Genomic DNA, 26,276 nt, shown 5'->3' on the forward strand with positions numbered 1-26,276 from the left:
TATAGACTTGCCCTGAATCCTGTTTTAAAAATAGGTCGAGCATAGGTAAATGACAGATTGCCAAACAATGTCAAAAGTTCATTATTTGTTTGCAGAGCCATCATTAGACATCTTAGGTGTGAAAGCATTTAAAAACTTATCTTTTTAAGACTTTTTATTCTACATAGTAACTTGATTGCTTTTTAAATGAGATGAGATAAACCATAGGACAGATTCTCTCTCTGTACTGTATCTGTTACTTCGGTACAGTTGCAGAGCCCAGCTCGTTCAAAAGTCCCTCTTAATGTGCTCACCGTGCCTTATTGTGCTGGGTTCTGTTTAACATCTGTTTGGACTCCCGAGTTCCTTGAAGGCAAGGTCTGCGTGTGCTGAGCCTTGCTTGGGCAGTGCCCAATGCACCCCTGGAGCTGTGGCATTGACCAGTGTTTCCAAAGGGAACGTCTGTTTTTTTTTTTTTTTTTTTTTTTTTGGCAGTTGGCAGGAAGAATTAGCTCTTCATCCTTTTAAGAACTCCAAACCACACTTCCTAATGTTAGTTTCTTATTCAGTCTTTTACACATTTTTTTTCTATTATTACTATGACTGTTGCTGAAAAACTTGACCTATGACGAAATGTTTATATTATTTGGGAGTATTGAAAAAGGGAAATAACCAGTATTAGATTAGAGAGAGGATCAGCCCAAGCACCGAGTATATTATTTTAAAAGTTATATTTATTTTTTTTAGAGAGGGGGAAGGAGGAAGAAAGGGGGAGAAAAATATCAGTGTGTGGTTGTCCTGTCATGTGCCCCCCCTTGGACCTGACCTGCACCCAGGATTGTGCCCTGACTGGGAATCGAACCAGTGACCTTGGTTCTTAGGCTGGCACTCAATCCACTGAGCCATGCCAGCCAGGACATGGATCTTTTGTTTGGAGTTTGATGGTTTTTGCCGGTGAGTCCATTACATATTTGCTAAAATGGGGACGTGGCATGATTGCTCTGCAACTTAAAATTAGAGTTATTCTGACCCTGAGGCAGAAGGAGAACTCAGGTGCCTCAGACGGGAGGCGTGACTGGAGTGATGGTGGGAGAATGTGTTGTTTGGAAGTGGAAATGAGAGGTGGGGAGTGAGTGAAAGGGAATGAGTGTTATAACTCTTTTGGTTTTTGGTCTGAGCGGGTTATAATGAATGACTCCTGGTACTTTATATTCAGTCATGTTTCCTGGTCTGTGGATGGTGGGTGTGTGTTCGTCCTTTCCACCGAATTATTGATTCCTCGAGGACTCAACTGTTGACTAAATCTTTTATACTTCACCTGCATGTGGGTATGTTCTGTGCAGATTGCTGATTGGCCCCCTCTGTGAGCTGTGATGCCGCAGACAGATTTATATTATCCAGCACAGTGTTTTTAGGAAATTAACAAATATCAGGAGGTTATACATATAAATCAGATGATCAAGTTTCTTTTTTGAAAAACTGGAAGCCTAACACACCTCCCACATGGCCACCATTGGTTGGAACTGAGCCTTAGCTGTTGCTTTGGACCTTTAGGAGGTGGCCAACAGTTCTCCCGGTGGTCTGGGCCCACCAGGTTTCCCTTCGCTTCATTGCACCATCGCGTGTGCATGCCATGTGAGTTTGCAGCCCCGCCTTCCCACCTCTCCGTTTCCCTTCTGTCTTTCTCTGCTGCATGCAGTGGGCTGACAGTTTTCTCCTTCTTTCCCTGGCACTTCTAAAATCAGGAGCCTCCAGTGCCCCAGCTGCGGGTATTAAGCTGGTGCTGCTCTCAAAGTGGTGGTGTTAGAACTGGCGCGAAGAGAGGGCCAAGAAGTGCAGGGAAAGTGGACGAGAGGAGGGGTAACCGCAGCTGGCCACCTGCAGCTTCTGCCTCTGGACTCCGCCGTGCTGCCTGTTGGATTTTTTTAAGGTTGAATGTGAACCAGGGCTTATCTGCCTTCCGTGTTCACGTTTGTTCATTTGTGTTACTTGGAGTTTATTGGAAAACTGTGGAAACCCTGTCTTGCACGGATGGGGAGGGTGACTTGAACTTGGCATTGCTGCAGGGCCAGGCACAAAGGAGGTTTTTGCTGAGTATTTGTCTGATTGAATTGTGAAACTGTTCTCTCTGTCAGAGAAGTCTGTGCAAATACGTCTTTGCAAAGAATTAAAAATCGGAATAAGAGGTTAACAGTCAGGAAGAATGTTTTTATTTTTATTCAGCGACGATTTCTGACATTTCCAAAGTATTTCTCAGGGTGGATCCCATGTTCAGAGCCTGTGGTCTGAAATCAGCAGCTGTGCTTTAAAGCCACGTGCTTGGAAAAGTGGTCTTCGTCGTGAGTTCACTTAAATGTGACATACGTGTATCTTGTGCCCTCCTTGGGGGTCATGAAGTGTAGTGCCCTCTGTGCTTCTCTCCATCTCCCCAGACTGATTAAGTGTTTTTCTTCTCTGTGCGGTGCAGTCCTGTGCCCTCGTAATTGTAGCTGCATTTGGCACAGGCTTTGAGAATGTGAATTTGGAACGAATTTTGTGGCATCAGATCCTGGTTCTGACTCTCCGAGTTGTCCTGTCACCTCTCTGCCTCAGTTTCCTTACCTTAAAATACTACCATAAAGAAAATTAACACAGGTAAGCATTATATTGACATCTCTATGAATCTCCTGGAACATGTCTAAGTGGCTGCTATTACTTTGTTGAAGAACACTTCACATTTCTACTCACTGCTGCAGTGTGACCCACAAGCTAAGAATGGTTTTTATATTTTTAGGTGGTTACAAAAAATCAAAAGGAAGAGTATTTGTGATATGTGGACATTATATTAATTTCAAATTTCAGGGTCCACAAATAAAGTTTTTTTGAAACACAGTCATTCTTCTCACTGGCTCACTGGTCTGTGGCTGCTTTCACATTACAACAGGGCAGAGTCATTTCAGTAGCGACCAGCACCTGGCTGGCAGGGTCTAACCTGGGTACTCTCTGAACCTTTACAGCAGAAGTTTTCTGACGCCCTGCTGTAGGGCACAAAGCACTGAATCAGCACACCAACAGGGGTCGCTCTCCCTGGTGTAGGCAGAATTGGCCACTGGGCATATTCTTTCCCTCCTGGTTCTTTCCCTCCATCTCTGGGACATTCTGTGCAATAACTTGAATTTGTTGGGTGTAAATACAATAGTATTTGTATTGGCGACCATATGTGTAATGAGTGCAGCTCTGTTTTCAGGGTCATTTTGAATCATAGTTTGGATTTGTCTGAGCACAGGCTCCTTCTTTCACTCTGTTGGGGAGGAGATTCATGGCTGTGTTCTCCCCTCTTTGGCCACCCCGCGGGTGCACATGGCCGTCTGAGGGCACCAAATGGGACTACTCACCGATAGGACCATCACCGGGGCATGAGGGGTGGGGAAGGATTGGGAGAAGGGGACACAGCACAAAACATATTTCTTATTGATTGCTATCAGTATTTATTGAAATTTGAAACAGAATAAAGAGTTGTTGTTACTGTAGGTTTTTGTTTTTAAAGAAAATAAAGGCATTGATTGGTTCCCCTTGCCCACTGAGTGACTTCTAGAAAGACGGACCGTGTCTCGGTCATCTTTGTTTCGACAGAATGCTCCACAGGAGTCTTTCTTAAAATTGTTGCTCGGTAAACAAATGAAGGAATTGGATAAGGGAGGGATGAAAAGAGTGTCAAATCCAAAGAAATTAATGCTGCCTCTTAATTAATGCCTCCTACTTCACCGCTGAGCAGTGGTGGAGCTTAAGGAAGAATCCAGGGAGTTTGCTGCTGAGCTGTGCCATCTCGTGGTGCATACCTAACGCTCAGGCGTGCTTTGTATTAGCACAGTCGGTATTTTTGAATGGGATGTATCCATTTGTGTCATCAATGAGTGAATTCAATACCTAGAAGATCTTTCACTGTGAATTGGCACTACCATGTACTCAGATTTAGAGAATGATCTTACCATCCTTCTTGGGATGAAGAAATCTTTATTTTTTCTGTCTTTTCAAACATTGTTGAAATTTTATGGCACCTTTATGACAGTAGAAATATTAAAGTTGTATTTGTGAGATGAATGATGATATCAACTATTTATGGAACATCTGTCATCTTGTTGTTTAGTATGAGCAAATAAGACACCGAAAGACCAAGTAACTTGCCCAAAGTTATATGGCAGGTCAAAGGCTTTTCTTGTCTACAGTGAGGTCATAGACAGACATTCATAATTAGTTGTTATATGTCCAAATTAGAGTACTTTATGTTATGCTGTTTTATATTATTTAAGTGTACAGGAATTTGAGAAGGGGTAAATGCTGCCTAGACATAACTCAGCCACCCTTGTCATCATTATTCCTAAGATCCTTTATGCTAGATTGCCCTGTTTGTTTCTCCTAGGCTTGACCTATATCTTGCCTCTTCGCTCTAAGACCACAGTATGTTGCTGCAGTGTACTTTGATTGGAGGAGAAAGGGGGAAGGTAGGAGGCAGTGACTAGGGTCACTCTGCCCTTTGCTTTCACTGAGAGTGGGCAGCACGTCATTCAAGTGCAGGGAACTTGCCCTTGTTCTGCCTCCCGAAGTACTTCTGTCCCTGGACCATGCCTCCCGCGGCGTGCAACTCTGTTTGTTCCTGTGACCCGTAGAGACAATCTGTGTGTCCCTGACACCATTGCTGCTCATGAAAATGGCAACTGGGAAGAAAAAAAGCAGCTTCGTTACAGATACAAATGAGTCATCGTTTATTCTTTACTGGTTCGATGCTGAAACTTGACCGTGCTTCCCTCCTTCGGTGTGTTTGGACTCTGGAAAAGCCGCATGTTAGAAATCACTAGTTGGCAACACATCACGCTTAATTAAAAATGTAATGAATCAATAGGAGAGGGAAAAAAAGAGATAAATGTGAAATTTCGGGAAACCTCCAGATGGCTCTCTTCCCCCTCCTCTATTTCAAGCTCAGAGTAAAATTTTGCCTCACATGACTTTATGTATATGTTTTTAAAGGGAAAAGGGAAAAAGGTAAAATAATTATTGGTTACAAAATATCTTTATTATTGGAAGGAGATAAAACTATTCATCTCTGTGGAGATTTCATATTAGAAGGGAATAATTTGATACAGTGGAGTGGCACAATATTTATGACATTGGACTTTATAGTTTTCTAGACATTTTCACATAGTATAAATTATTATTATTATTTTTTTAGATTTTATTTATTTATTTTTAGGAGGGAGGGGGGGGAGAGAGAGACAGACAGACAGACAGACAGACATCAATGTGCGGTTGCTGGGGGTTCTGGCCTGCAACCCAGGAATGTACCCTGGCTGGGAATCAAACCCGGGACACTTTGGTTCCCAGCCCACGCTCAGTCCACTGAGCTACGCCAGCCAGGGCTAGTATAAATTATTTTATCTTTACGATAACCTGTGATTTAGAAAGAGGTTAAATAGCTGACTTAGGTTCACCAGCAAATTACTGGTCAGATCGGGGTTCAAACTGAGCTTCCTGATTCTCTGTATGGGGATCGTCCAGGTGCATACAACCCCTCAGTTCACCCAGGCAGGCAGGACGGAATCTGCCTGGGACAGGCTGGGATCTTCTGCTTGCAGACATCAGAGGGCGTGTGTCAGTGGAAGATGGCGCTATTTATCAGTCGGGGATGAGCGTATGGGTTTAAGAATTCTATAAACTTTGCCATTCAAAACACTGGACTGATACTGGACTTTGACACAGAGCCCGAAGTGTCTTAATCATTCAGAAATGAATAGCTAGAAGTATGGACCTAGCACCTAAGTGTTGAGAGTTGATGACGAGAGTGGAAATGACTGTTCCCGTAACGGAAAGGCAGAAAGGCTGTATCATCCCATGGAAGTCAAGTGCCGCCATCCCTGCACACTTTTTACTGGCTTCTGCACACGGGCGATGTAGACTCATATTTTTACTGCATCTTTTTCTTCTTCCTTCTCAGGAGCATGTACCATGGTCAAGGCTTCTTGGCATTAACCACAGCTTTATTTGCCCTCTCCCTAAGAAATAATGCAATTCACATCCTTCAGCTTAACCCATTTGTGATGAGATTTCGAAGTTCTCTGTTTGCATTTGTTCTTCTATACAGGGCAAACCTGAAGAGTCCACTGATCATCTAGAATTTTTTAAAAAGATTTATTTATTTATTTTTAGAGAGGGAAGAGAGGGAGAAAGAGAGAGACAGAGAGAGAGAGAGAAACATGAATGTGTGGTTGCTGGGGGCCATGGCCTGCAACCCTGGCATGTGCCCAGGCTGGGAATCGAACCTGAGATACTTTTGGCTCCCAGCCTGCGCTCAATCCGCTGAGGTACGCCAGCCAGGGCCTAGAATTTTTAATTAGAAAAAAAATAAAACTGTTTACTTGTCTGCCAGGCACGTGTGGAATTTCTGCAGCAGAATTAACTGGTACCCTACTGTTTGTTCTGTAGAGCGGGAAGCCTCCCATCAGTGACATGTTCACAGACCTCAAAGATGGCCGGAAACTGCTGGATCTCCTGGAAGGCCTCACAGGGACATCGCTGGTGAGAGCGGTGGGCACAGAGGACGGGCGGGTTGGGTGTCTGCCTCTAATCGTTAGCGATGCTCGAGGACCCACTGGGGCTGCTGAAAATGTAAAGGCTGAAATATGAATGTTAAAAAAGGCGTTCTAATGAATTCTTTGATAGAGCAATATTTAGGCTTTGGTGGGGGGTTGCTCTATGTTTATTAAAGGTAAAATTACATTAAATGTTTATTGCTCTCAGACAGCCTAATAGAGAATCATAAAGAAGAATGAACATGTAAAGAGGGGGTAATGTTTTGAAAAGTAGAGCATGTAGCAACACAGTTAAATGTTATTTAACATTATGTAAACAGGGTTGTTAAAAACGATGGCATTTATTTTTATTCAACTTTTAGTATTATCTTTATGTTTGTTTCCCCACCAAATCCGACTCTACTACTTTATTTGCAAGATACTGCATGCTCTCACAGAAATAACATGGCTAATGAAGAAGATACATTTCATTAATACAGACTTTAACACTAGAGTTAGAATTACTAAAAAGAGTTTCATAGGGCACTCCCACAGATGAATTCCTTTCTTGCTGAAGTGTGGGGTGTCACACTGTCCCTTTTGCCTTCCAGATGGTGGGTAGGCCCTGTTGGAGAGGTGGCCGATCCCTCTCTCAGATAAGATTCCCTGGCCAGTGAGGCAGCAAGAAGCCACCCAGATCTCCTTTCCCCAGGCTGCAATTCCTGCCCTCCCAGTGGGCCCTTGTAATGCTAGCTGGAGCCTGGGGCAGTGCCTCTGAGTGCCCCCGGCTGTGCCCACACTAGTGCAAATGGAGGTGACAGAATTTCGAAATCTTCCTGCATCCAGACCAGTTTAGACAAAAGGGGTTTTGTCCCCCGAACGTGTTTGCACATTGGAACCATCAGGGAATTCTAAAAGTTCCAAACTGGACTGCATCCCAGACTAAGTCACAATCTTTGGGAGTGGGGTAGACAGAGGCAGTGGCATTGTTGGAAGCTCCCTAGGAGAATTCAGTGCACAGACAAGCTAGGGAACTACTACGTTAAGATGTTGTCATGTGGGATCTGTCAACACGAGCCCCCACGTGACCCGAGACACAACCAGAGCTCCTGGCACAGAGGGGGCTCTCCATGCTGAGCTGCTGGTCTCTGTCCATCTCAGTGCCGTGTTGTTCAGGATGCGGAGGGACTGTCTCATCTGATTCTGTGTTTTGTTTTCCAGCCGAAGGAACGTGGTTCCACAAGGGTACACGCTTTAAACAATGTCAACAGAGTGCTGCAGGTTTTGCATCAGAACAACGTGAGTGTGTTGTGTGACTGGGGTTCTCCTGAGCCATCGGGATTCTCTGTTGTTGAAACCAGCCACCTGCTCTGTGCGTTGGCATCCGCTGATTTTTGAAAATGTCTTTCTCATGAGAAGTTTTGAAGCTTTTCTATGAATGAAGGAGTAGTTGTGTTTGTTTGATTACTAATCTAGTGTATAATTGATATAGTTTTGAGATTTAAGTTTACCTGATCCTCTAAAATGAAGTCTCTCTTATTATCCCCTTGTATTGCTGTCTGGATGTGCTAAAACAACACCCCGGGCCTCTGTGGAGAAATGGTCTTAACCCTGTTTTATTTATTTTTTTAAAATTTGTTTTGTTAGGTGGATTTGGTGAATATCGGAGGGACTGACATTGTAGATGGAAATCACAAGCTGACTCTGGGGTTGCTTTGGAGCATCATCTTGCACTGGCAGGTGGGAAACTTTTGATCACTTAACAGAAATGAAAAAGGTGCCATTTGCGTGTTAGTTTCCTAAGGCTGCCATCACAAAGTGCCACAGACTGGGTGGCCTCCACGATTCTGGAGGTTACAGATCTGACATCAAGGTGTCAGCAAGGTGGTTTTATTCTGTAGCCTCTCTCCTTGGCTCGTATAAGGAAGGTCCCTTTCCCCTTTGTCCCCACGTGGCCTCCCTCTGTGTGTGTCTCTGTCTAGTCTTTTCTTCTTCTGCCAAGATACCCATCACATGGGATGAGGGGCCCCCCACGTGGCCTCAGTTTACCTTAATTGCCTCTTTAAAGACCTGTGTCCAAAGTCATTTACACTGTGAGGTACTGGGAGGTAGGACTTCAACATAAGAATTTTGTGGGGGACACAGCTCATCTCTTAACAATTTGGAATGGAAGAGACTGACAAATGGCTCTGTTTTTCCTGGCATAGAAGAAAGAAAGTGTCTTTTTAAAAATGTGGAATTGAAAAATTTCAGACTTATCAAAACATTGCAAGAATAGCTCAAAGAATTCCCAGGCACCTTTGACTCAGATTTCCCAAATGTTAACCATTGTTTCCTCTCTTGTATTCTCTTAGTGTAAACACTCCAGTGTGTATTTTCCAAGAACAAATTGTTCTCCTAAAAACACAGAATTCTCTTTCATAACTACAATATATTACCATGATATAAAATGTATACTGTAACATCAGTATTTCTAATGTATAATTTCTCTTTCATCTTCTTTAATGTGGAATAGTTTCTGAGTCTTTTTTTGTGCTTTATATTGACACTTTTGAAGAGTACTGGACAGCTGTTCGGTAGAACATAGCTTCATGTGAGTTTGGCTGATATTTCCTCATGATTAGATTCGGGTTACTGATTCGGGCCGGAGTGCCACAGAAGTGACGCTGACTTCTCCTCAGCGCATCACCCCGGAGGCACTTTCTGTCCATGTTTTTTTCTGGCAGGGTTAGCTTCATCTTTTGGGTAATTGGTGTCTCCATGGTAACACGACTGCCCTACATTATTAAAAAATATCTTGTGAGAAATACTTTGAGACTGTGTAAATAGCTACATATCAAATCTTTGTCCATTAGTTTTAAGACCCATTCATAATTCTTACCTGATCGCTTATTATTATGATGCTGGGCAAGTAGTGATTTTCTAATGTCATTGTTCCTTCCTTCTACATTTTGAATTGGCTTTCTACTTGTAAGGAAGAGCTTTCCCTTGTCTTCTGTTTTTTTGTCTGTTTTTATCTATCTACTTCATTCTTCATTCATTCATTGAACACTCAGTGAACACTCGGATTTTTACTTATTTAATAGGTTATAATTGTTTGCTATGATTATTTTGATGCTTAAATTATTCTAGATTTGGCCCGTGCAATTCCCTTTAAATCATCTCTTGTATCCTTTCGATATGCCCACATCATTCTTGGAGCAGTTCCTTAAACACATGTGTTACTTTGGACTAATGATGTAAAATTTAGCTCTTTATTGTAGTCAGGAAAGGTACTTCATTCTAATGTTTATTGTAACCAAACCAGTGTAAGCCTCACCTTTAATAGGAACCTAAACAACAAAACAAACAAACAAGCAAAATATAACCAAAGACACTGAAATAGAGGACAGCTGACAGTGACCAGAGGGGAGAGGGAAGGGAATTTCAGAGGAAGAGGGGAAGGGTTTGCAGGAACAAGTGTAAAGGACACATGGATAAAAACTGGTGGGGGGGGTAGAAATGGGAAGGAGGTGGGTAGGGCTGGGGAGGGTGGGCTGGGATGGGAGTAAAGACAGAAAACTGTACTTGAACAATGATTAAAATAAAAAAATAAGTATTGCTTAAGATATAGAACATGTGGCAACGTATAAAGGTGAGATAAAAATCACTCCTAGATTCATGTTAGTACCTCAACGAAATCACTGTTTCAAGTGCACTTACCCTTCTGGGGTTTAAAGGGAAATTTGAAATAGATTGAATGCCAGTGACCCGATCCAGAGTAGTAGTTACTGTGCTAGCCCTCCTCCTTCGAGGGCTTGATCGCACAGCCTGTGTTAAGAGTTGGCCGGCCTGGTTTCTCCGACGCAGGTGAAGGATGTCATGAAGGACGTCATGTCCGACTTGCAGCAGACGAACAGCGAGAAGATCCTGCTGAGCTGGGTGCGCCAGTCCACCAGGCCATACGGGCAGGTCAACGTGCTCAACTTCACCACCAGCTGGACAGACGGGCTCGCCTTTAATGCCCTGCTCCACCGATAAGTGAGATGCGACTGTACCGAGCCGTGGGCTTTCCAAATTTACATCTCCTCCCCCCTCGCTCCCTCGCTCCTGCTCCCTGAAGCCCCTCGCCCACTCCCCAGCTCTCTTGCTGCACACCTCCCACAGGGACGTTAAGGGAAGAACTAGGATGGAAGGAAACTGCTCGTCAGGTCTTTATTCTGTAGGACTTAAATGGCACAGTGCAGTGTCCGTGGTTCCTTCTACATAGTTACAAGTTAAAAAATGTAAAGGAATCTACGTAGTTCAATCCCACTTATTCAGCACTGACCAGTAATATATGCAAAGTGTTGTGCTAGTATTCATTCCTATACCAAAGGGAAAATTCTATAAATTCAATGCAATCTCAGTTAAATATAGAAAATGATTTTTTTTTCCATGAAACTTGTAAACAGATTCTAATTATATGAAAAACCAAAGGCCAAGGAAGAGCCAGTGCCCTTGTGAAGAAGAACCAGGCTGAAGTATTGTACTTCTCAAACAGAAACCAAACCTAATTATGAAGCTACATTAATTAAAATAATGTAGTACTATAAATAAGTACAGTAATATAATTATAGGCTGAACCACACAACATCCCTAGTACTTGACCGTTTCAGACATACAGTGTGACAATGGCCGTTTCATTCTTCAACCAAACAGAATAAAGGGCTCGGAAATAAAGGGCTCCATCCTGATACGCAGCTGAACCGATGTTGCGGATCAGCAGGTGGTGTGGACAACTGGCTGCCCATACGTAAATAACTGAATTGGGTCCTTACCTCGCCACACCCACAGATAATTTTCACACCTATCAGGGATTTAAGTGTGAAAGGCAAGAGTTGTTACATGTTTTATTACTATTTTAAATTATTTGTTGTCTCAAATTTTGTTTCCTGTATATTCTTTGCTGATACACAAAATAATTGACATTTCTACGCCTTTGATCCAGAAGCTTGTTAAATTTTTACAAATTTTAAATTTGTTTCTGTAGCTTTAAAAAATATTTTTTTGTAGACGGTCCATGATTTATAATAGTTTCCCACCCTTCCCTCCCCTCCCCTCCTTTCTTCTACCTTCCCCTCCCCTCACTTGTGACTTGTCCTTCAACACACTATTGATTTGAATTGGGGAGAGTGAGCAGGATATTTTGTTTTGATGATGAAGGGGGTGGCTTAATGTTTCACCTTAAGGATGATATTTGTGTAGCTTTCTGGATCTACTTTCTATGTGATTAAAGAACTCCCATACCCAATCTTTTTTCCACTTGATCAGTTTAGAGAAGGTACCCTCTGTTCCCCGTTGGTTAAGATACGTCGTCAGAAAACTTGAATTTAAGCCAACACTTTTTCCCATTGATTACGTAGTTGATTCAATGAGTACGTTTGTAGGACCTTCTCTGCGTTAGGCACAGGGTGTGTAGCAGAGAACAAAACAGGCAAAAATCCCTGCCTCGTGGCATTTATGTTCGAATAGAGGGAGGCAGGCAATATTAAAAAAGGAAAATGTAAGTTGTATAACATAAAGAAACGGTAAAATGCTGAGGAAAAATATATCCCTCAGGAGGGGGGTCCGTGGGTGCTGTGGTGTGAGCAGGGGTACAACGGGAGACGAGGCAGAAGGGAGCCGGGGTGGGAGTGGGGGAGCCACGTCCCGGAAGGCAGGCGTGTCCGAGGTGCAGGAGCAGAGAGTGCGCAGAAAGATGATCAGCTCTTGGGTGAGTCGGAGCAACAGTAATGTCCAGCTTGCGGAGTTAAAAGAAAATCCAGACAGAAATGAAACACTAGACAACGGTAGTATGGAGAGGGGCGACTGGGGGGAAGTTCTGTCCCGGCCTCTGCTGAATCCATCCTGTGGATAGATTAGAGCTGGAATTTCTGCTTGGGTATCCTGGTCGCTCAGTAGGGGAATCAGTCCATCAACATTAATTGTGGTGACTGATGTACTTAGGTTCATTTGTCATTTTTTATCAATTATTTTGAACTTTTTATTTCCCTTTTCCATAGTTTTTCTTTCTTATATTAATAGTTTCTCCTTACCCTTTTTTTCCTTCACTATTTGGGAAATACATATCATTTCTAGTCTTTTGGTGGTTACTCTAGAAAACCGAACAGGCATCTCTAACCAATATAAGAGCCTTAGAATGTTTTCTTTGTTGTTTTCACATTTATAAATTACTTTAAAATATTATGTATTTGGCGAGTCTTTGGGATATAAAGTTAACCTTTTAAATTTAAGCTCAAACAGAAAAAATCTAAACTTGAAATGCTTTAGATGATAACAGTGACCACTTCATTTCACACATTTTGTCTTTGTTGCATCTTGTTTGCGTGGTGTTTTCAGACCTGATCTCTTCAGCTGGGATAGAGTTGTCAGGATGTCCCCAACTGAGAGGCTGGAACACGCCTTTAGCAAGGCTCAGACGTACTTGGGAATTGAGAAGCTCTTAGATCCTGAAGGTATTGTTCAGTGTTGAATTTCAACCTTGACTTTTGCTTTGTAATTTTGGATACTTCAAGAACAGTGTTTTCTTAAAAAATTTTTTTAAAGATTTTATTTATTTTTAGAGAGGGAGGGAGATAGAGAGAGAGAGAGAGAGAGAGAGAGAGAGAAACATCAATGTGCAGTTGCTGGGGGTCATGACCTGCAACCCAGGCATGTACCCTGGCTGGGAATCGAACCTGCGACACTTTGGTTGGCAGCCGGTGCTCAATCCACTGAGCTACGCCAGGCAGGGCTAAAAACTTTTTAAGAAAGCATAATGAGAATTGAGTAGTGTTCTTACTTTTGAGACATGGTGCAAGTTATTTAAATGCAGAGTCATGTGTACTTTTGTACCTAACAATCTGTGGGATACTTTAGGAGGAAATTTAATTACATCATTGGAGAATAGTTATTTGAGACAGCATAAGATTTCACATTTTAGGAAAATGTAATTATTAGATAAACAATCCAATATTTGGCTTATTTTATTTAAATACATTTTAATATAAGCTTCTCATATATGATATGAAAACTTCAGTTACAAATGTTGCAAAATTGAATTCTAGACTTACTTTCGTAATGGGAATAAAACCTGTCATTATCTTAAATGGTAGCTTATCTTCGAGCATTTGGATGAAGCTTTTAGGAATGAATTTTAAGAAACGGGTACTGAATAAAAATAAGAAACCGGCTCAGCCTTTGTCTCGTCCATTATTTTTTGAAACAGAAACTGACTGTGCTGCAGGATTGTATCATTTGCTGTTTATGGGCACTGAGGACAGTGACTTTGTATCCACTGTCGAGCGGTTCCCGTACTTTGGACATCTAATTTAGCTGGTCTTTATTTTCTCCCACTTGCAGATGTTGCCGTTCAGCTTCCTGACAAGAAATCCATAATTATGTATTTAACGTCTCTGTTTGAGGTGCTGCCTCAGCAAGTCACTCTAGACGCTGTCCGCGAGGTAGAAACTCTTCCGAGGAATAAGAAAGAGTGCGAAGAAGGAGATCTTAATATGCAGGTACAGGTCCATTTTCACTGAAAAGTCTGGCTTGCCATATTTGTTTTTTTGTAGGTACTAGATAAAAACACTGCTAGGGGATTTTTTTTTTCTTGCCTGGGGACACCTTGGTTTGTCCGCTGACAGAAGCCTCAAAAGTTCGGTCTATCAGTTAGAATGCTGTCATGTCACATGCGTGTAATGGAAAACTGTAACTCAGCTGATGTCTTACGAAGGAGATATGTTATTTCACACAATGAGGGGTCCGGGCTGTGACCATGCCACCGTGTCGTACCACCAATGTTTTCCTGTCACTGGGACGCCTTCTTTCATCACTGCCGGTTTGACAAGGTTTTGCTCATGTCAGCCTAGCTTTGTTGTAAGGGCTAATTTTCCTTTTTTTCTTTGCCTCTAACAAAAGGATTTTTACTGTTACATTTTCACAAATGCTATCAAAATATGAGCTTTATTTTCCTTTTTATTTAGGAAGAATAATTGACAATATATTACTTGGTTTTTCACTTAAAGGCCTGTAATGATTTTTAGTCATTAGGATATAAATGAGTGTCCTCCCCTCCCCCAAGAGATATAAGTAAAGTCACGAATTTTTCTTCCTGAATTATCCTGCCTTGAATTAATCCGTATTTTATCTCACTCTGTTTTAGTCTAACCAGTGCCCTTAATTCATAAGATGAGAGAATCTTTACAGTTGGGTGAGACTTTAAAAAGTCATTTGGTCCAACATTTCAGCAACCAAAAGCTACACATAAATTTCAAAGTGGTAAGAAATACATTTTAGAGAGGCAGAAAGCATGGGCTTTTTTTTTTTTTTAATAGAAACCATTTTATTTATTTATTTATTTATCTATCTATTTTTTAAAAGATTTTATTTATTTATTTTTAGAGAGGGAAGGGAGGGAGAAAGAGAGAGAGAGAACATCAATGTGTGGTTGCTGGGGGTCATGGCCTGCAACCCAGGCATGTACCCTGACTGGGAATCAACCTGTGACACTTTGGTTTGCGGCTCGTGCTCAATCCACTGAGCTACACCAGCCAGGGCTTGAAAGCATGGGCTTTGATGCTTAAATTTTGTTCCCATTCCTCCTTGATTTGGGTTGGCTACCTACCTTCTCGACCGCAGTTTTAGCTGTAATATCTGGATAAAACCACCCACTTCATAAAGACAATGAACTCACAGTGTTTAAAGTAATATCAATAAGCCCCCATAAGCAGCAGCTATCATTAGTGTAATTTCTCCTCCGTGTGTCTTGGTGTTACTGTTCATTCCCTCTCAGCAAGGTCCTGTTTACACATGTCAGTTAATTCTCATGTAGCGATGCTCATGGTCTTGAATTGGCATAGCATCTTCTTTTCCTTTTCCAAGGTTCAGAGAACTCATTTCAGGTTTTTTTGCATAGTAGGGACCAATCCTTTTAACTTCTTCATTTCAAAAGCGTGATTTATAGGAAAACAACAAACTTACTGAGGAAAAGAGGCAAGAGATGGGGCCAGATTGTGAACCGAGGGCTCGTAGTTTTGAAAAATCAATGATACTGAGGAATAGCTGTAATTCTTTGTAATTGAGTGAAAAAAAAATGCTGAGAGGCATTTGTCTCTAGTGGTACAGTTATTACCCTTCATTAATGATGTAACCTTTTACGTGGCTCAGATAATCTCCTGAAGTTGCATTTTGGTTTGAGTCATTTCTTTATGGGGTTGGGTGCCATTCGTTAGAAAGCTGGGTATTTTACTTCTAGGTAAGGCCATTCTCTCTGAAAAAGGAAGGAGATTTCATTTGCCTTTCATCATGCATAGGTAAAATGATCACTTCCGTTTAGGGCTCAGGGTGGAATGATAAGAATTGTAGAAGCCAGCCCTGGCTGGTGTAGCTCAGTGGATTGAGCGCGGGCTGTGAACCAAAGTGTCGCAGGTTCGATTCCCAGTCAGGGTACATGCCTGGGTTGCAGGCCATGACCTCCAGCAACTGCACATTGATGTTTCTCTTTCTCTCCCTCCCTTCACTCTCTAAAAATAAATAAATAAAATCTTAAAGAAAAAGAATTGTAGAAGCCATTTGCTGTTTGATTAAGAACAAGCATATTATTAACATTAACTCTTCATTTGCATGCATTCATTAGTGCCTTAGAGATTGAATTAAGCTAATTGAAGAAATAAAGTGTGGTCCAGTTGTAATCATCTACTCTGACAGAGCTTGCCATCTGACACTTTGCAATGAACGCTACTAGCCAGACTTTCTCCCTCGTTCTACAAACGTGCTGTAGAGCATCAGGTGGTCAGCGAATAGTTCTTCCATTTCCCCTTCAATTAATGTCTCAATTGAAAGTCTCCTCTTGTGTTTTTAAACGAATAACTTCTGAACATTCACACTTAGATAATGCCTTCTAATCGCCTTCTCCCACCTCGGCAGATCCCAGTGCTTATCTCAGCGACCTTTGGCTGGTCACTTACTAAGTTCCTGGTTCTCAGATATCCTCACTAGAGCATGGAGGTTTGGTACTAAAAGCTCCCCAGGGCCACTTTGGCTCTGTGGTTGCAGAGTTGGAGGTCCAGAACTTAACTCACTTTCCTTCTCTGTCTTTGGCAGCATCAGTCTCCGAATTACCCAGTGTTTCCTGTGTGTGCTCATGGATTCATTTCTCTTAAACTCCTGCGCACAGTTTACCGGGTCTGTTGGGTTCTTCGTCTAGAATGTCTCTGGTGTGTTTTCTTTCTGTTCCAGCCTTCGTGCTAACCAAAGATCGCATCCTCTCCTGTCATTTACAATACCCAGCCTACCGCCCAAGTTCATCTCAGGCGCTGCTGTGCGGTCATGGTGGACTTCTCCCTCTGCTTCCCCCGGATTCCTGTCCCTGTGGCTTTCTCTCTGTGAAATGCTCCTCCACCCACGGTTTGCATGGCAAGCGTCCAGTCTTTCCTCAGTGTCAATGGAACTTTTTCAGAGAAGTCTTCCCCGATTAACTTATTCAAATCCAACCCTACATACACTTACACACGCACACTCACTCGCTCAGTTTCCTGCTGTGACGGTCGTTTTGTAAACTATGTTAAGAATTTTAAATTGTATCTTATGGGAAAGCGGTGAAAGGTTTTAAGTGGGGGAAGCCTTGTGCCGTGATGACAGGCTCCAGAGCTGGTTCTGGCGGCCGAGTGAGGGGGGGTTGTAGAGGTGGGAGAGGGGCCGGCGACGGGGAGGGATGGCGGGGAGCGGGTTAGCAGGCTGCGGTCCCGAGGACAGACGGTGGCGCTTGTGGTCTGGATGGCTCGGAGATACGTTTTGAAGGTAGGAATTGCTTACATAGTAGATGTGGAGGTGAAAGAAAGATTTGAGAAACCATGGCTGGCTCCCTGGTTCTTAGCTGGAGGAGTTACATACAGGAAGGAGCCATTTACTGAACAGGAAAGCCTGGGGGAGAATAAGTTTGGGGAAAATAAAGGGTAAATGCAGACGTGGTTGATAGGCCTTTGAGACATTGAAGCGAAGATGTTCAGGTCGTTGGGCACAGACGTTTGGAGTTTGGGATCAGATGTGTAAAGGCAAGCATCTGCGGGCTATAGGTGGTTCTTTACATCCAGTGAGAGTGAGTGAAACTGCTCAGACCGAGTTCCCAGAGAGAAGATCAAAGGGCCCAGGACTCCACTTGGAGGAGATTCGTTACTTACAGGTTGGCTGTTGAACCAGGAGGAAACCCAAGTGGTGTCCCTGAAGCTGGGGAAGGAGGGCTTCACAGGGGTGCGGTGTTGTGTCAGCCGCATGGCATGCTGCTGGGAGCTTCCATAAGGAAGAGAGGGGCCGTGTCCAGTCTGCTTGGAGCAGTTCTGGTTTCTGTGTGTTGTCCTAGCTCTGCTTTTACAAAAACGTTCTACCTGGTTCGCTGATTACACGGTCACCCTTAGGATGATGCTAGAAAAGTGGATTTGCCCATGGGAAGGTTATTGGTGGCATTGGCAAAAGCCTTTTCAGTTGAGTGGTGGGGACCCACTGAAAGGGATGGTAATGAACTGTTAGATGCACGAGCATTTCTTATATTGTCCTCGAACATTTTGGTGTGTTTGAGATTTGTCAAACATTGTGGATGAGAGGCGATTAAGTGGAGATAGGCTGTAGGAAAATTTTAGAGAATTTTAAAGAAGGGACAGATGAACAAAAGAGAGTTTATTTGATTATGAGATTCTAAAGTATATAAGAAAATCTTCCATTGAGATAAATTTATTCCCGTGGCTTTAAAAAAAAAAAGCCTAGCAATTTAAACTAGAGGGTAACCACCTCCAGAAAATAGCATCAGCAGCCTGTATGTGTGGCTGCCTTTCAGCAAAAATGCATTTCAGCAAAAGCAGTTTAACTAGGGTCAAAGCAGAGTTCTAATCTTTATCTCTTTTTCCTTAACTTATATTTACCCTTTAAGGCCCAACACGATCCTCTGTGAAACTTGCCTGTTTTAGCCATTGCTGAACTCAAGTAGCATCTCCTGTTGGAACCTTGGAATTCATAATTTTGCTAATAGGCATTTTATTTTTCTTCAGAAGGGATTCACGTGGGTTACTCGTCTCCTCCTGACCGTGTCAGGATCCCCGCGAGCACAGGGTGCATGAGTGCGTGCTGCCTCTGCCCTCCGCCCTCCCTGCGCACTTCATTAGCACTTTCTCACAGCTCCGGCCCGCACACCCGGCTCCTGAGAGCTGGCTGGGTGCCCGGGCGCAGTGGGTTCTTCCCACCTGAGCATTCTCCATCGTGTGTCTCTGTTGAGCACGCTCTCCTCCTCATGACACTTGTGGGTTTTCTCTTGGCTTCCTTTCCCTAGAGCCCAGCGCCAGAGCAGGAGCACGAGAGCCCCCGGGCTGAGACCCCCAGCACCGTCACCGAGGTCGACATGGATCTGGACGGCTATCAGACAGCCCTGGAGGACGTGCTGACCTGGTTGCTTTCTGCCGAGGACACGTTCCAGGAGCAGGATGAGATCTCTGATGATGTGGAAGAAGTCAAAGACCAGTTTGCCACGCACGAAGTAAATAGTCTGTCACTGATGGGTAAACTCTGTCCGCCAAGGTGCCTGTGCCTTATCAGGGAGTCTACCCTGACATGCATGTTTACCGAATTCTGCTCCACGGAAAGGTTGTGGCATATTTTAGGGCTCGTGGTAGTGAAATAGGGCTTTGTCATAAAGTTGGTGTGCACTGGAATTAGATTTCAGATTTTAATCTTAATTGTAACTTGTACATTCTGTGCAGCCACTGGTAGAAATCAATGCATAGTACTGCTAGCTTCTGAAATATAATGTTATAGTAAAAAACACACGATGGCTAATCAATACACCAAGTCTTTAGGTTTGGAATGTTTCCCAGGAAGTGATTATTTTTATTTATTGTATGATTGAGCAAGTCTCATAGCCAGTGTTCATGTATAATTTTATATAATGAAAATTTGCTACTATTTTGAGGATATGTTAGGTATATTACACTGTAGTGAATGATCACATGGACATTTCTTTTTGATTAGGTAGGTGTTTTTTTTTGTGTGTGTGCTGGTGTGTTAATTGACAGGTCTTACTTGCTGTTTAGGTTTGCAAATGATAAAAGTTGTCATATTCTTTAAGCAGTCCCCCTTGGGTGAGCCTGTTGTTTTACTTATTTTCACTTAATTCTGTGTTCACCATCTATTAGTTTCACAATTGGTATTTACTTAACAATAGTTGCTGTTATCCGATGTAATATTGTCCTCTTTGACCTCTTCCCCTTTCCCCTTAGACCAGCTGCTTCTTTCCCGGATTCAAAGTTGGGTCAAAGTCTACTTCATTTGTTGTCTCCATGGCTGCCTTTTTCTGCAGCTCTGATATTTAAGCGTTGATAATGAATTTATTGTTATTTTTCCATGAGCGGCTCACAAACTGCAACGATGTACCTCTCCAGGCGTTTATGATGGAGCTGACTGCGCACCAGAGCAGCGTGGGGCAGTGTCCTGCAGGCGGGAAACCAGCTGATCACACAAGGGACTCTGTCGGATGAGGAGGAGTTTGAAATTCAGGAGCAGATGACCCTGCTGAACGCTAGATGGGAGGCCCTCAGGGTGGAGAGCATGGACAGGCAGTCCCGGTGAGTGGCAGCAGAGGCCGGGACATGCTGGACCATTGAGTGCAGTGTCCAGGTTAGCTGGAGTGAACATCGGTATGTCCATGAAAGCCAGATAATCACAGCACTTGCCTTGTCAAATTGAACTCTTTGTGTCATGTTGCTGGAGTTTTGCATGATTTTGTTTCTCTTTTGATGTGTTAACCAGATTAAAGGTAAAGTTGGAGTGTAGAAATTAGGGAAAAAGAAAAAAAAAACATTTCACATGGACAGTTATCAATTTGTGGGATTAAAATTGGTTAACCATGAACTCAATATGAAGACAGGATTGTGTAGTCTTTATCTACAATTCAGTTTTGTAATATTTATAAAAAGCCCCTTTTCCTCCCCCGCCACCCCACAGTTCATTTTATTTCCTGCTTTGTGTATTAAGGAGCAAACTGCTTTCCACTGCAATTTTCATCTACTTAATATGCAGGAATTCCTGATTGAAGAAACAGTGATTCTGATATGGATGGTGGGTGCTGTTATTTGCATTCTTTGACTGCATTTAATGGACTCCATTTAGGAAGAAGATGAAAGTTTTTCTTTGGCTCGTTTCTATATTTAAAGGCTAAACACTGCATGAAGTAGTGGGACAGGACGGCACTTCTTTGCCCCATTTCTTTGCTGCCCAGAGTGCACATGTGCCTTTGCACAGAGCAAAAGCGAGCGGGAATAACGCGGTGTCCCTCTCTGGACAGGCTGCACGACGTGCTGATGGAACTGCAGAAGAAGCAGCTGCAGCAGCTCTCTGCCTGGTTAACGCTCGCAGAAGAACGCATCCAAAAGATGGAAACTTGCCCCCTGGAGGATGATTTAAAATCCCTGCAAAAGCTGCTGGAAGATCATAAAGTAAATCTGGCTCATATTTCTTTTATACCTTATCAAATATGAAAAGGCAGCACTTAGTGTTCCCTGGCGCTTCTGTCATTAGTGCAGAGGTGGGACCCTCCCCCAGTGTCCCCTGCTATTCAGCAGCCTAGAGGGTGGAGTTCCTGGGGATGGGGCTTTCCTGGGATGAGTGCACAGGTAAAATTTTATTTGGGTATGTATAGTTTTCTTAGGAATGCACATAGCTTTCATGAGGTTCTCAAGGGTTGTTTTGGACCTACAAGTGGTTAAGAGCCATAGTGTGTGGGTATTAATACCATGTGTGGGTAAAGAAGCAAACCCTCAGGCTGACCTTAACCTAGTCCTTGAAGGAACGCTAGTCCTTCTCCTCTGACCTGGGAAAGTACTGGGCACTAGGTGGAGAATCCATATTTGGTAGATATGTTACCTTGTTCACAACTTCAGGAGATTACTTTTCATAGTCAGGGAAAGGTAAAACAAATGGTCTCTTGGCAAGTTATTTGAATAATCTGATTTTTCATGGAAATATCTGGATAATTGATAAATAAAGCTTTAGGGATACTTTAAACACAACTCAAGAGGCATTTGACAGCATTCTTGGTTGTGTTTAAACAGCTTACCTGTATACATATGTCTTAGCACCTGCCGTGGTCTTCCTGTTGAAGAGCTGGCAATGGAAGTCATCTGTGCATCCTCAGTTGCTTTCCTGGGTTGCTAATCAGAATAGCTTCTGATTATCAATAGCACCTACTTATCTCTCATTTTAAGCCATGCTGCACTAGAGAAAATGATCTCGTAGAGTTAAATTCAGGATTTGTTTTGATTTATCAATCCTACGTTCTTATCTCAATTCCTAGTATAATACATTCGACTCACTTATGCTACATTATTTTTCCCCCTAGAATTTGGAGTGAAATAATGACATCCCATTTGTAATCTGTTATGACATAGCATTTTCAAACTGCTTTGGTTCATAATGAAATGTAAAGATATATAAAGGGCCTGTTTCATTAGTAGAACACTTAAGGTCATGATTGGAAATTTAAACATGATGCCTCATTAAAGACCTTTAATTGCTATTGACAACCTAGTAGATTTCTAAATAGGCAAATGTGAACGAGTAGAAATAATGTATATCTTAATTTTTTCCTTAGAGTTTGCAAAATGATCTTGAGGCTGAACAGGTGAAGGTCAATTCGTTAACTCACATGGTGGTAATTGTGGATGAAAACAGCGGGGAGAGCACCACAGCTGTTCTGGAAGATCAGTTGCAGGTGAGGACCCCGAGAAGAAGGGTAATCCTAAGAGACCTGAGACCCCGCTACAGGTTGCCCTTGTTCTTCATGTGCCATCTCACTGCTCATTTACACGAGTAGAAGACCCTGCTTCGGATTGTACCTCCCAGCTGGGCGCCGCAGCCTGTGGGTTACAGGACTACCTCGGTACCATTCCTTTGCATCAGTCCGTGGGGCGAGTGGGCGGAGCAGTTTGAGGTCATCGCCTCCTTTCGTGTAACAGTGATGGGATTGGGACGAGTGGTCCACAGGCCTCTTACTCAGAATCACTTGAGGAATTTGTTAAAGTGTAGATTCCTGGCCTCCACGCAGACCTGAGTTCTTGGGAGTGGGGCTCAGTGCACGTGTATTTTAAAAACCATCCTGTGCATATTAAAGTTTGAAAATGTCAGCTGTTTAGGATTTAATATCCCTGTTTATTTGGTGGATCAGTGTGTGAATTTCAATGACAGGTTGGGGAACCCTGACAAATTGCTTCTTTTTGCACAAAGGTTATAGTGTTAAGTCTTTATAAAGAGATTTATTGTTTTTTCATTTGAATGTATTACTCAAGTGAGTAATATACTGGGATTATCTCTTACGATATTGCTGCCAGTTTATGATTTTCGGAACCTTTCAGGCTATAATTTTATCACACGAAATCCTTTCTCTTCTGTATCATCATTTAAAGTTGGCCAGTGGTTCTGAGACTTTGGTGCAGGAGCCCTTAGTTGTTACAGTGACGTGAGAGGCAGGCGTTCCTGTGGGCTAACCCCGCTGTGGAGACACTGAAGCTCAGAGAGGTGCAGCGACGGCGCCTGAGAGAGTTGAGGGAGTTGTCCTGCTGAGACCGAGACCTGGCTCTCGGTCTCCTGCCCCTTGCACTGGGCAAAGCTTCCTATGGTATTGAATATCAAAATAAGATAAGATGAATTAAATAGTTCCCGTTTGTATGTAAGTAACATACAAATAAAACTGAGCATTTCTTGGCCATTATTTATAAAATGGTAATAAAATAATTTATTGAGAAAGTCATCACGAAGAATGATTTTTTTAAAAGATTTTATTTATTTATTCTTAGAGAGTGAAGGGAGGGAGAGAGACAGAGAGAGAGAGAGCGAAAGAGAGAGAGAGAGAGAGAGAGAGAGAGAGAGAGGGAGAGAAACATCAATGTGCGGTTGCTGGGGGTTATGGCCTGCAACCCGGGCATGTACCCTGGCTGGGAATCGAACCTGCGACACTTTGGTTTGCAGCCCGCGCTCAATCCACTGAGCTATGCCAGCCAGGGCAAGAATGATTTTTTTAAAAAAGGAATCAAGTTTATTTAGTATTGCCAATATTTCTAAATATTCTGTGGCTAAATTTTGTGGAATATCCTATGGATCATGCAATATAAATAGAAAAAATCAATTTAGTATATTTAATAGGAATTCTTTCAACACATAGGTTTGATAAGGTTAAATTTTCATAATTTTTGTACTATAGTTGGACATTTTCTTGGCATGTAAAGGGTGGCTAAGAAATTATTGATGTACTGAATTTTGCTTTAAAGATAATTAGAGCCTAAAACAATTTGAAGCCCCCCAAAGCAGATGTTTGCTCTATTTTAAAGATGTATGTAAAAATCTTAAATTCTCAGGAAAAAGGACTCATGGACATGGACTGTTGTGTGGTGATTGCTGGGGGGAAGGAGGTATAAGGGGATTAAATGGTAATGAAAAAATATAATAAAGATTACATAAAAAATAAAATGTTAAATTCACAAATAAAAACCACAATAAAATGGAAAGAGCAGGAATTTGGCATTGAAAGTTATAGGATAGAGTTCTAGTTGTAGTACCCTTTAGCTGTGCAATGTGAAATGATCAGTTACTTTCTATGGAAATCAATTTTTCTCATCTATAAAATTATAGGACCTATTTGTATTATCTTGAAGCAACTTTCATAAAAAAATACATTTTTAATAAATTGCTACTCCATAATAGAAAACAACAGATATCAAGGATTTGTTTCAGGATCGTGATAGCTATCCCTTAAGTCTTAGTTGACAAAGGGTGGTTCCCCCTTTACTAGAAACTCGGGGAGCGCTGGACAGCCGTGTGCCGATGGACCGAGGAACGCTGGAGCCGGTTGCAGGAGATCAACATGCTGTGGCAGGAGTTACTGGAAGAGCAGGTACGGGACTGTTGTCCAGCATGGTCGCAGTTGATGGTGGAGGGTGACTTATCCTTAACTGTGGCATTAGGTTAAAGTCTTATTTAACTTTTGTTCTAAAGGGACATTTACAAATAATTATTTGTTATTTTTCAAGTCAGATTTGTATCCATTTTCCATGAAGATTTTTCATAGAGACTGTATTATATGGCTCCATTGTCACAGCTGTTTACTATTCAGAATGTTAGTGTTTAGATATGCTACTTTCAGGGTTTGCGCGACATCCTAGCTTCATTGCGTGTGTGGTGGGTAGTGTGTTTGGATAGGTATCCACACGGTGTCTGGCATGTGTTGCTTGCGCTCAATAAATAGTGACTAAATGAATTCACACAGTACTTTGTGACCTGTGAGTCACAAGAATTCTTATTGATTTTTAAACAGAATAACTATGAAGTTAACTAGAAAGCATTATTTAGCGGCACCATTGATTTAACATTTTGTTAATAGTATATTTTTCCCACTAAGGATTGCCATGCTAAATGAACCTTTAGTGCAAATCTGCCACTGTAAGTTTTCAGTTGGAGGGGTGGCCCTTTGCCCACCTCCATTCTTCCAAAAAAGCAACCATCAAAACAGAATGCAAATAAAAAAAAACTTCTCTCTGAAAACACCAAATTGATGTGGTTTAGAAAATAAGCAGATACTCCATTCCCACTGTCCATTTGGTGTCCATTTGGATGCTTTTAAATGCACTTGGATGTCCATTTGGATGCTTTTCAAATGCATTTCATTTCCACCCACAAAAAGAAACTATATTATTTTCAGGTGATATAAAGGAATGTAGGATGTTTTGTGGTTTAGACATAACATCTTAAAAAGTGGGGTGCAAAATCTGTCCCATTATAAATTGTCCATCACTACTCCGTGTCCCCAATCACTGGTTACAGTCTTCCTGTTAAGAATCACACAATGGGCCCGATTCTGATTCCTGAAATATTTACAGTTCACTTTACAAATACTTACAGTTACTTAGACCCTTGTATTCATGCCAAAACATAACGTCAAATAGGCACAATTGTACCTAAACAATGACAGTGGGAGACGCTGATTGTCAGAGACCATTGTGTTACTCTTCTGCAGAGCAAAATAAATTAAGATTTGGAAAGGATTTTACTTTGGTAAATGAAAATATGTAAAAGTAGGGGGGATCTAGTGTTTTGGCCAATATTTTAAGTTGAAAACTGACCTTTGAATGGCTTTCTGCTGGCGATAGGGAAGGAGGAATCTTACAAAAACGGAGAACTGAAGCCGACATGGGTACTCAGTATAGAGACAATTTGATGTTTCAGGGAAGGAGGCCAAATCACCTGTATCTGAATTAGAAAGATCTTTCGAGGGATTATTGTGCACTCAGTTGCAGAGGCTTTTAAGAGTCAAGACAGACTCTGAACATCAGTTCCAAACTTCTGTAGCATAGCCAATTCTGTAGCCAATTTAGGTGTGGCATGGAGGGTATTCTGGAAGGGACTCCTACTTACCTTTCCAATCTTGATTTTCCCTCTCTCCTTTCATGTACCCAGTACCAGAATGCTGAATTCCCAGTGTGATTCCTAGGCTACCAACACCATGGGAATAGAGCTGGTTCATTTTCACTGCCTATCCCAGTGCATGGCACCGTGTAGATTTGTCATGGTTTTCGTTGATTTTGTTTTTGTCTTTTGAAAGACTACATGTATTTCATTTGTTTCCAGCCTTTGTGTTCTTGTTTAAGGATCTGCCATGAAATGCCTTTAGACTCTTTCATTTTTAAATTCCCTTTGGCCATCCAGAACCACAAAGTCATCTACAAA

The 26,276-nt window shown here is 42.2% G+C and overlaps 2 protein-coding genes across 4 annotated transcripts in view; both read left to right on the forward strand.

The window, feature by feature from the left end:
• The window catches only part of UTRN (utrophin), a 504,099-nt gene that overhangs the window by 147,858 nt on the left and 329,965 nt on the right, over positions 1-26,276 (forward strand). For 2 of the 3 annotated variants that reach the window (XM_036024842.1, XM_036024843.1), the window contains exons 1-6: positions 14,006-14,041; positions 18,841-19,044; positions 19,946-20,128; positions 20,848-20,998; positions 22,153-22,272; positions 24,346-24,447. The exons of the other annotated variant lie outside the window; for it this stretch is intronic. In XM_036024842.1, coding sequence (XP_035880735.1) covers positions 20,067-20,128; positions 20,848-20,998; positions 22,153-22,272; positions 24,346-24,447 — 435 coding nt within the window. In that variant the 5' untranslated portion in view covers positions 14,006-14,041; positions 18,841-19,044; positions 19,946-20,066. Of the gene's footprint in view, positions 1-14,005; positions 14,042-18,840; positions 19,045-19,945; positions 20,129-20,847; positions 20,999-22,152; positions 22,273-24,345; positions 24,448-26,276 lie in introns of those variants that run through there. 3 annotated transcript variants of the gene reach the window in all.
• On the forward strand, positions 6,411-13,989 carry LOC118500361 (utrophin-like). The gene is made up of 6 exons (XM_036024848.1): positions 6,411-6,528; positions 7,743-7,820; positions 8,169-8,261; positions 10,371-10,541; positions 12,882-12,997; positions 13,884-13,989. Exons 1-4 carry the CDS (start codon positions 6,460-6,462, stop codon positions 10,539-10,541), a joined length of 411 nt encoding a protein of 136 aa, XP_035880741.1. The 5' UTR covers positions 6,411-6,459; the 3' UTR covers positions 12,882-12,997; positions 13,884-13,989.

Source organism: Phyllostomus discolor, chromosome 4 (genome assembly GCF_004126475.2).
Source record: "Phyllostomus discolor isolate MPI-MPIP mPhyDis1 chromosome 4, mPhyDis1.pri.v3, whole genome shotgun sequence".
In the NCBI taxonomy this organism is placed as follows: domain Eukaryota; kingdom Metazoa; phylum Chordata; class Mammalia; order Chiroptera; family Phyllostomidae; genus Phyllostomus; species Phyllostomus discolor.

Excerpts from the sequence above, each read along its gene's own strand:
- LOC118500361 (XM_036024848.1), top strand. The coding sequence starts at position 6,460 with ATGTTCACAGACCTCAAAGATGGCCGGAAACTGCTGGATCTCCTGGAA. Across the intron at positions 7,821-8,168 it reads AGGTTTTGCATCAGAACAAC|GTGGATTTGGTGAATATCGG; the intron begins GTGAGTGTGTTG and ends TTGTTTTGTTAG. Across the intron at positions 8,262-10,370 it reads GCATCATCTTGCACTGGCAG|GTGAAGGATGTCATGAAGGA; the intron begins GTGGGAAACTTT and ends TCTCCGACGCAG.